Source organism: Hypanus sabinus, chromosome 21 (assembly GCF_030144855.1).
Source record: "Hypanus sabinus isolate sHypSab1 chromosome 21, sHypSab1.hap1, whole genome shotgun sequence".
In the NCBI taxonomy this organism is placed as follows: Eukaryota; Metazoa; Chordata; class Chondrichthyes; order Myliobatiformes; family Dasyatidae; genus Hypanus; species Hypanus sabinus.
In genome coordinates this window covers 36115516-36126662 of record NC_082726.1, presented here as the reverse complement: position 1 = coordinate 36126662, position 11147 = coordinate 36115516, and the positions used below count along the sequence as shown (strand labels likewise).

The 11147-nt window shown below is 44.9% G+C and overlaps 1 protein-coding gene across 4 annotated transcripts in view; it reads left to right on the top strand.

Annotated features, from left to right (window-relative positions):
* Positions 1–501: 501 nt before the first annotated feature.
* Positions 502–11147, top strand: part of ncoa4 (nuclear receptor coactivator 4) — a 50505-nt gene continuing 39859 nt past the window's right edge. For 2 of the 4 annotated variants that reach the window (XM_059946333.1, XM_059946329.1), the window contains exon 1: positions 6192–6252. In XM_059946333.1, coding sequence (XP_059802316.1) covers positions 6207–6252 — 46 coding nt within the window. In that variant the 5' untranslated portion in view covers positions 6192–6206. Of the gene's footprint in view, positions 615–6141; positions 6253–11147 lie in introns of those variants that run through there. The other 2 variants (XM_059946332.1, XM_059946328.1) reach the window with 2 other exon arrangements.

Sequence of the window (11147 nt, the reverse complement as noted above, 5' to 3'; positions counted from 1 at the left end):
GTTTGATTTCCAACTTCTCAATATCCTGGAGGTTTAGGAATTAAGTCTGAACTTGTTTGTAGCGGGAAAAGGGACCGCCTAGAATGTTCCACGACCTGACACCGTTGAACTCACTGCCAATTGCAGCTTAGAACAATGTAGGAGTCTGATGAGAGAGTTGGAGTCCTTAAGAAGTGTCTTGGCCCGAAACATCGACTTTCATTTCCCTTCATAGATGCTGCCTGACCCAGACAGTTCCTTCAGTGTTTGTGCCCGTCGTGTAATGCGGCTGCGCAAACCCGAGCTGCGGGACGGCGGACGTCACTAATAAAGATGTGGACCATTCAGTTGGGAATAAAGAGGGGTTCAAATTGAGACTATCATAAACATTTGGAAAAATATCGAAAATAATTTATCTCGCAAAGTATAGATAATTAAAACAATTTTATGTGTTTCTTGTTTGTGTTTGATGTTGAATCTCCGAAACTAATTAAAGTTACTAGATTTCACACCCCTCAGCTTCCGCCGTGTTTGGGCCGGTCCGAGATGTCGCCCCGGATTTCGCGAGAGTTGGTGCGGCGGACGGGCGGCTGAAGGTTACGGGTGGGTGAAGTGACGGCGGAGCGGGACATCGAGTGAGTGACCGACCGGGTGTTGGGCTGGGAACCCCCATAGTGGACCGATGGGGAGGGAGATCCAATGTTGGGGATGGATGGGGGAGGGTGAGGGTGAGAGGGAGAGGAGGTGGCAGGAGCCTGGGGTGCGGGGGGGTGGAGTCGATGATAATGGGTGGGTGGGGGTTTTCTGTGTATTCTGTGTATAACATGAATTTTATCATTGCCTGGTTTAGAGGTTTCACCCACTTTGCATTTATAGTGTAATTCTAATTTTCTTGATTGTTAATGTACACTGATGGACATGTGATTGTGCTGACTTGTCCATTGAAATAAAAATTTTCAAAAATAGTGTAGTCTACAGGGAGAGAGAAACAAAAACAAGAGAAAACCTGCAGTTGCTGGAGATTTGAGCAACACACACAAAATGCTGGAGGAACTCAGCAAGCCAGGCAGCAACTATGGAAAATAGTACAGTTGATGTTTTGGGTAGAAACTCTTTGCCAGGACTGGAGAGAAAAAGCTGAGTAGATTTAAAATGTTTGGGAAGGGGAGAGAGAACCATCAGGTGATAGGTGAAACCTTAAGGGAGAAGGATGAAGAAAAGAGCTAGGAAGTAGGATTGGTGAATGGAGCATCACAGGGAGGTGATGGGGGGGGGTGGGTGGGAAAAGGATGGGAAATGGAGAGGATGGGGGTTGGGGAACATTACCGGAAGTTAGAGAAATCAATGTTTATGCTGTTGGGTTGGAGGCTACAAACAGAATATAAGGTGTTGTTCCTCCAATCTAAGTGTGACCTCATCATGACAGTGGTGGAGGTCATGGATGGACATAACGGGATGGAAAGTGGTAATAAATAGGTGGCCACTAGGAGATCCCAAGCACAAAATACTCTGCAAATGCTGGGATTAAAGCAACACACACAACACGCTGGAGGAACTCAGCAGGTGGGGCAGCGTCCATGGAGACAAGCAGTCAATGTTTTTGGCTGAGACCCTTTGTCAGGTCTGAAGATGGAGGGGGGCAGGGGCCCTATAAAGAAGGTGGGGGGAGGGTGGGACGAAGAAGGCTGGGAGATCCAGATTGTTCTGGCAGATGGAATGTAGATACTCGGTGAAGCAGTCTCCCATGTCGGGTCTCACTGATATATATGAGGCCACACCAGGAGCACCAAACACAGTACATGACCCCAACAAACTCACAGATGAAGTGTCGCCTCACCCAGAAGGACTGTTTAGGGCCCTTGATGATACTGAAGGAGGAAGAGTAGGGGCAGGTGCAGCACTTGTTCCGCTTGCAAGGATAAGTGCCAGGAGGGAGATCGGTAGGAAGGGATGAATGGACAAGGGAATCGTGTAGGGAGCGATCTCTGCGGAAAGCAGAAAGTTGGGGGGCGGCAGTTGGGAAGGATAGATGTGCTTGGTGGTGGGGTCCCGTTGGCGGTGGTGGAAGTCTTGGAGAATTGTGTACTGGATGTGGAGGCTGGTGGGGTAGGTGAGGACAGGAAGAACCCTATCCCTGGTAGGATGGCGGGAGGATGAGGTAAGAGCAGATGTGTGAAATTGAAGGGATGTAGTTGAGGGCAGCATTGATGGTGGAGGAAGGGAAGCCCCTTTCTTTGAAAAAGGAGGACATCTTCATTCTGGAATGAAAAGCCTCATCGTGAGAGTAGATGTGGTGGAGATGGAACAATTGAGAAAAGGGAATAGCATTTTCACAAGTAGTAGGGTGAGATGAGGTGTAGTCTAGGTAGCTGTGAGAATTTGTGTGTTTGTAATAGATATCTGTGGATAAGCTGTCTCTGGAGATGGAGACAGATTGAGAAAGGGAAGGGAGGTGTTGGAAATGGACCAGATGAATTTGAGGGAAGGGTGGAAGTTGAAGACAAAGTGGATGAAATCGATGAGTTCAACACTGATAAAGTATGCAAAAGGATTAATACTTTGTTAAACAATAGAAGTCTGTTTTTCATAAAGAAACTGCTGATGATCAACAGGATGTGCTAGTTTTGTTATTCAATGCTGAGCAATATTTCTTGATGGTAGCTAGCTGGGGTTTCATGATGCTTATCTCCTTGTGCAGTCATGCGTAGAGATAGGACAGCTCCAGGCTACATACACACTACGCTGGATAAATTCGTAACCGAAGCCTTTTCTCTTCGTTTTTACCCTCCATCCATACTAAAATGGCGTTTCCGTCTCCTGAAACCAGAGCTTTTCAGAAACGCTTTCCAAGGTGGATATTTTTGAAAACGCTGCTCGGGCAGATCAGTGTGGACGGGGTAACCAGAGACTTTTGAAAACACTATCAGACGGCAGCACACTATTTCATTGTTTTCTTGAACGCAACCTAACAATTTCAGAACAGATGGCAACGAGATTGAAGCTGGAAGAGTTAGAAATGTACTCACCAAATACTTTGACCTATAACTTAATGAATAAATAAGTATACTGTACTCACTTTGCCCTGTTTTCTGTCCTTGCTCCTATGAAGCTGGTTTACCTATTTATGCAAGTACTTCTCTGACAATAGATGTGTAACAGCCTAATGTGGAAATACAAGATAACACTGATGCAGACATGTTTTATACATTTAACAAGGTGCTTTATTAATGCAACAGACTTGGTCAGTTTTTCAATATTCGTCGTCAGCTGGGTCTATCTGTCTGTGAACTCCCTTTCGGTTGCCACCGTACACTCCAGTATTTGTTTTTTTTTTAGTTTTACATTCTCCTGCACGAGAGCCAACAGCTGTCTGTCGTTTTAAGTTTTTCTAGTCTGTAACTACACAAACGCACACTTCTATGGCTAGATTCGACACCAAGCATGTTGCTTGTTTTCGGTAGACGTGTCCTGGGCATGCGCAGGAGGAGGAGATTCGCCGAAATCTCTGATTCAGTGTGGATAGAGATATTTTCAAAAACGCATAGTGTTGGTGCCTAACGTTTTTATGCAAAACCGGCATTTTCAAAATTATCCGGTCTAGTGTGGATGTAGCCCTAGTCTGTTCTGTGCATTTAGGCCATTATGCCTGTTCTGTAATTTGTTTTTTGGTACTGTCTGACTCCATCTTGGTGTATGTGGGGGTATCTGAATGAATATATCTCTTCTGTAAGGGGAATTGTGAGTTCGTGGATTGGGTAGGAAAAGTCAGTCAGATTGTTCCTGTTTGAGCTACTAACTGAGTAAGCCCCAGGTGCTTTGAATAAAGAGTTGGTACTTATACAGTATCTAAGTAAATTTATCCAGATTTGCCTTCCACAACACGGGTGCAGGAAGCAGCACCAATGCAGTTGTTGATGTAGTGATGGAGAGAGAAAGATAGGTTAAACAGGAGAATATGAAAAATTTGTTCAGGGTACTATTTTGATCTTGAGTACTATTATTAGACATTTACCTAATCACTGAGCAGTCATTGAACTTGGCTAATCAACACTTGATGCGAGAGCTTTCAGTTATAGACCCATTATTCTTAAACCCTGTTGTATTTATCCGAGGTATCCAATGTTTAAAGTGATCTTGGTCTCTGCCCTTATCTATTCACCAGGCTCCCCTTTTGCAAGTGGTTTCTTGGCCATTGGAGCTTCTGCATGGATGTAACTGAATAAATTGTATGCACAACAAATGCAGACCTGCTGAACCCAGAATAACACACACAAAATAGTGGAGGAACTCAGTAGGTCAGGCAGCATCTATAAAGAGGAATAAGGAGTCGACATTTCAGGCTGAGATCCTTCATTAGGACTTAAAGGGTCTCAGCCCACAACATTGACTCTTTATTCCTCTCCGTGTTGCTACTTAATCTACTACATTTCTCCAGTATTTTGCGTGTGTTGCTCTGGATGTCCAGGGTCCGTGGAATCGTTTGTTTATGATTTGCTAAAACCAGTTGATTTCTTTTAGCAAAACAACAATATAAAGCAGAAAGGATGGGATCTTTAATCCATTTTATTCCTGGGTGGGGATTTGATGCAACATGAGGACTCAATTTCACTGGGTGCATAACTTGTAGGAAAGCATTGTCTTGCAAGTTTGTTTTGTAGACTACCCACTTCAAAGTTCAATCTGTTTGACATTCAGGGACGCTCCTCTGCACACCACTGTTGTAACGTGATGCTTTGAGTTACTGTCATCTTCATGACGGCTTGAACCAGACTGGCTGTTCTCTTCCAACCTCTCTCGTTAACAAGGTGCTTTTTGCAGATATTGTATTTCGCATCATTCTTTATAAACTCTAGAGACAATGGTGCATGAAAATCCCAGGAGATCAGCAGTTTCTGAGATACTTGAACTACCTCACCTGACACCAACAATCATTCCACAACAACATACACAAAATGCTGGTGGAACAGAGCAGGCCAGGCAGCATCTATAAGGAGAAGCGCTGTCAACATTTCGGGCTGAGACCCTTCATCAGGACTAACTGAAAGGAAAGATAGTAAGAGATTTGAAAGGTAGGAGGTGGAGGGGAAATGCAAAATGATAGAAGACTGGGGGCTGGGGGCGGGGGGGGGGGGGTGAAGCTGAGAGCCAGAAAGCTGATTGGCAAAAGGGATACAGAGCTAGAGAAGGGAAAGGATCACGGGACGGGAGGTCTAAGGAGAAAGAAACGGGGAGGTCACTTAGATCACATTTCTTCCCCATTCGGATATTTGGTCTGAACATCTGAACTTCTTGATGTCTGCATGCTTCAATGCATTGAGTGCTGCCTCATGATTGGCTGATTAGATACTTGTATTGATGAGCAGGTTTGCCTAATCAAGTGGCCACTTAGTGTACTTGACAGACAGACATACTTTATTGATCCCGAGGGGAAATTGGGTTTCGTTACAGCCGCACCAACCAAAAATAGTGAAGAAACATAGCAATATAAAACCATAAATAATTAAATAATAATGTTAATCATGCCAAGTAGAAATAACATGATTTAATCTGTAGGAGCTTTATGCAAGATGAGCATTTCACTATCTTGTACAAAGGACAATAATAAACCAATTTCAAATCTGACCAGAATATTTTATTAAGTGAGTATATAGACGCACTTAGCTTAAACTATAACAAAAAAAGTATGAAGGTCATCTCTACCTCCTCCCATAGATGCTGTCTGGCCTGCTGAGTTCTGCCAGCATTTTGTGTTTTTAGTTTATCTCTAACTTGGACAAAATGATATTCCCAGTGTTGAAGTGATCTGTTCATTAATAGTAATTCCAACATACTCCAGGTCAGTGTGGATACATTTGCTTCTCAAATGTCTGAGCCACAAGTTTGAACCCTAAGTGTTAGTTCAGGTCGTTCACTCTCAGCCTGCACCAAGAAGGCACTCAACCTGTCGACACACACAGTGCTGGAAGAATGCAGCAGGCCAGGCAACATCTATGGAAAAGATTACAGTTGACATTTTGGGCCGAGACCCTTCATTAGAACTGGTTAAAAGAAATGAGTCATATGCCCCGGTATCTATTGGCTGTATGAGGGGTAGTGATCATGATTGTAAATTTAATATATAATCATTCCACAAACAAGAGAAAATCTGCAGATGCTGGAATCCGAGCAACACACACAAAATGCTGGAGGAACTCGGCAGGCCAGGCTGCATCTATGGAGAATAGTCAATGTTTCGGGCTGAAACCCTCGGCAGGACCAGTTGTTCCAGTTCAGGTGAGGTCTAAGAAGAGTACCATGACATGGTGACTTGTGCTTTCTTAGATCAAGGAAGTAAAGTGGTGTTCTGCATTGTGGGCCTCATAAACAAGCTCAACCTTACAGAAAAAGAAATGCATTCTCTTATGTACCATGGGTTAAGAGAATGTCATGAGAATTTGTGTCATTTCAGGATTGGAAATGGCTGGCTTGGATGGTGAAATCTATTGGGTACTGCTTAACATCTGTACACAGGAATATATGCTTGTCTACAAAGGGAATATTTCTTGTCAGAGAAATCTTCAGGAATGGTCTCACCTGAAACATGTTTATTTTTCGGAAGTTTAATTGGAAATTCAGCTGCTGGTCAGGGTGAATGTGCCTGAGGCATTGGAGCTGTTGCCAGTGATTCCTGGTGTTAATTATGGACCCTGTGTAATCTGAACAATGCTGGGTTGGACAATTAATGGATCGTTGAAAGGAGACAATGGTGGTGGAAGAGACTGTTAATGGAACTTTAGTTTTGCGCTTCAGTGTGCTTTGGCAGCAGTGATTAAAGACAGATTTTCCTGTGTAATGAAATCCAGTAACGGGATCACTTACCAGCAAAGATAGAGAGGTCCGTTGAAGTCTGATGGTACTATTTTTAAAAGTCTTTATTTATGAAAGGGGCACAAACGTAAGATTAATACAAACACTCAAATATACGTAGTCACTACTTAATCTAAAAGCGCGGGTCTAATAATGACCATCAATAAGAAACAGCTCGATCGTTTGTCTAGGGGATAAATTAGTGTCCGATGGAAATATAAAGGTCACTCAAATTCCTGCAGGCTTCTGGCTTTCGGGGGGGGGGGGCTGGGTTTTCACTTGTTGGAGAGAGAGAGAGAGATTGGTGAGAAAAGAAAAACTTGCCCGGGTCTTTATGAAGCAAATCCGTTGAATCAGGGGAGCGTGCTTCCCCATTGTTAGCTAAAAGTGGTTTTCCGTGATTCCAGCCACAGATTCCAGGCCCAGAATTTAACGCATGTGGCTTCCTTCAAAATGGCTTCCCGCTATGACGGGATCGCTATCGTGTCTTCTTGGTGTGTCTCTCTTTCCCACTTCCTGGGTCTACTGACCCCCCCCACCTCAACTAGTGCTCTTGTGATTCTCACAAAGGAGGGGGCTGCGAACATAACACCTCCCCTCTTAGGTTTTTACCAGCGGTAAAAAAAACGGATTCGTACAGAGTCTTAAAAGGATTTTTGAATCTAACACAATACACAAGCTTTTCTTTTCACAGAGTACTACCGTTATACATTCAAGTCAGTATCTAAACAGTTAACGATTACAGTGTCCCTTTCTTTAATATCTTAACATTGCGTACCGTACTAAAGTCTTGTAGTATCAGACTTCAATTTAATAATCACCTATTTTTTTTAATTTCTTTCCTCAGCAACAAAACTAAGGAGGCGTGATCTTAGCTTAGATGCATCTACAAAAGTTTATGCGAATACTAATCGTTTCGGTTGTTTTACTTAACCAGCAGGTCTCCAAGGGGATGTCTTTATTATTCACAGGCTTTGGCGCAATCCCGTACAACCTGCTTTGCTGTTTAAAATGGCATCCCCATTTACAGTCGCCTCTTTTCCCCTGAGTCCCCCCCCCCCCCCCCGCCCCGTGGGGAACTTGAGTAATTTGGCGTGGTGAACTCCCGCCCGCCTTATTCATAGGGGTTATTTTATCAACACCATGCCCCAAACCTAGGCCATTTCCACCCAATTCTTTAATTTTTTCCAGGTGGCTAGCCCTTTTGTCAGGACCCTTCAGGCTATTGGTTTTTAATTTGAACTCTTTGTTCAAGTAGCATTTCAAATGCGGCCTCTTCACACCCCACCCTGGCATAACAATAGAGTGCCCCCCCCCCCCCCCCCCCCGCTATCTCCTGGCTCACTCTGTGAGAGATCTGCCAGGTTTAAAATTTCTTCATTCGACTTGGGAACTACAGACTTTCCGTTTCCTTCAATAATAATTCTCATCCCCCCCCCCTTTCTTAAATTCTGCATTAACTTTGAACCCACCTTCGACTACAAACACCGGGGAACTCACACTTCCCACGGTTACCAAGGTTAACCCTTTTTCCACTGAACCAAGATTATCTGACCCACAAGGACGGCCGCCCCGTTCCACTGAATCAAATACCCCAGACTTCTTCTGAACTCCGTTACCAGGTTCAGCACCATGTGCATCCCCATCTTGGACACACTCAAACGGGACATTGGCCTCTTCCAGGCTTTCAATACCCGTACCCTTTTTAAACTCCTCAAGTTCCCCCGTTTCTTCCAGGTACTCTCTGGGCAACTCCCTTCCGGAGTAAACTCAACCCCGCGGGCTGAAACAACCTCATCTGCCAACCCAGCAGACTTCCTCGAGGTAAGGGCACCCTTTTCGTCTAGGGCTGCCCTCATTTCACTATCGGGAACACCTTTAGAAGTTTCAACTTCCTCAAACAGTTCTGCCAACCCAGGCAGATCATCCAGGTCCAACCCTGGACCTTTTAACCGATCTATCGGTCCCGCATCTTTATTTTCTGCCTCTAGGACCTTTCTCCTCGCTAAAGGCAGATCTACCTCCGCTCCCTTCTCCTCTTTCACTTTACTACTCTTCGTGTTACCACCCTCTAAACCCTCATGGTACAGGGTCGGTAGAAACGTCTCGGCCAAATCAAAACTGGCCTGATTTAAACTGCTGTTGTTCTCAGCTGCCTTTCTCGACATGCTGCGAGTGACCGTGCATGTGGGGTAGATTTGGGACTCTAGGGGCGGGGCCACCGCACTCGCCGGTTGGCATCATGGCTGCCCAGACCTTACCACCTGCTAAATCGTTACCGAGAAGGATGTCCGCGTCAGTTCTCGGGAATTCTGATGGCACCCGTATTTCAACGGGTCCAGACACCAACTCACAATCCATAATGACCTCCTGTAAAGCCACCATTTCTATTCTTTTTCTGATCCCCTCTACCTTTACCATGCCCATTTTTCAACCAAATTCTAGTACCTTACTGCTGATCAACGACAGCTCAGCCCCCGTCTCTGTCCAGATTCGTATGGGAACGGGTGTGTCTCCCTCCCTCACAGCCACGGTTCCGTGTGACAGACAAGTCTCAGAGCCTTCTCGTACTCTGTCTACCCGGGGTTCTCTGGTCGATTTACTGATTACCACGGCACACCCGATAGGGACTGCGGCTCTCCCTTTCCCTATCTCTTTCCTCGGAGCAAAGCATCGAGAAGCAATATGCCCTTCCTTCCCATAATTAAAACAGGTCAAGCCTGGAAACCTCTGGCCGTCTTGCCTTTCCCCATCAACCTTACTGCCAGCTCCCGGTGGGACCTCTGCCTCACTCGTCGGACTTTCTTGATCGTTCCCACGGTCTCTCTGGGAACTTTTATTCGAGGAGAACTTTGTCTTGTGGGTTAGGACATATTCATCCGCGAACCTAGCAAATTCTGAAATGGACTTATTCGGCCTCTCATTCAAGTACATCCGGATCTCCTCCGGAACACAACCTTTAAATTCCTCAATCAACATTAACTCCCTGAGACGCCCATAGTCCTTGTCCACTTTTTCCGCGGTGCACCAATGGTCCAAGAGCACACCCTTCTCATAAGCAAACTTGGTGTATGTCTGATTCCACCCCTTTCGTAAATTTCTGAACTTTTGTCTATATGCTTCAGGTACTAGCTCGTAACCCCGGAGAATGGCTGCTTTACTTGGTCATATTTCTCTTCCCCTTCCCCCTCTGTGGACAACGCCGCATATGCCCGCTGGGCCTTTCCTCTTAACACACTTTGTAACAACGCCACCCACTGCTCTTTTGGCCACTTCTGATTCACTGCCACATTTTCAAAAAGCAAGAAGTAACTATCAACATCTGTCTCCTCGAATGGGGGTACTAGCCTCAACGCCCGACTGACATCAAACCGCTCCTCTCGGTCCGACCCCTGACTTTGTTGCTCTAGCCTCAACTTCTCTATCTCCAAGTCATGCTTCCTCTGCTTCTCCTTCTCGGCCCTCTCCTTCTCCCTCTCGGCTGCTTCCAGCTCTTTTAACTTGATTTTATGTTCCCACCTTAATTTTTCCAACTCGAACTGAGCTGCCCCACTAGTTGGTACCTTTTCAGGGATATTTTCCAATACCTCACCTGTAAACACATTCTTCCCAATATAATACTGAGTTATTGCCCTTTGCACCTCCTGCTTTTTCTTCGACAACCTCACCCCTGTGAGGTTTAACTCCTTCGCCAATGTTATCAAGTCCGATTTGGAGGCCCCCTCCAACGCCTCCAGAGTCGGGTTTTCTATAAGTTCCCCCACATCCATCTTTGCTGGTTTCCCGTCTGGCTATTCGTGTAACCAGATCCAAGTTTTGGACCTACAAGCCCGATTCACTGGCCCTCCAATTTGGTGACAAATCCTGAGACGAGAACCCCAACTGTTATGAAATCCCGTAACGGAATCACTTGCCAGCAAAGATAGAGAGGTCCGTTGAAGTCTGATGGTACTATTTTTAAAAGTCTTTATTTATGAAAGGGGCACAAACGTAAGATTAATACAAACACTCAAATATACGTAGTCACTACTTAATCTAAAAGTGCGTGTCTAATAATAACCATCAATAAGAAGCAGCTCGATCGTTTGTCTAGGGCAGGGGTCAGCAACCTTTACCATTGAAAGAGCCACTTGGACCCGTTTCCCACAGAAAAGAAAACACTGGGAGCCCCAAAACCCGTTTGACATTTAAAATGAAATAACACTGCATACAACGTTTTTTTTGCCTTTATGCTATGTATAAACAAACTATAATGTGTTGCATTTATGAAATTGATGAACTCCTGCAGAGAAAACGAAATTACATTTCTGCATGCAACAAAA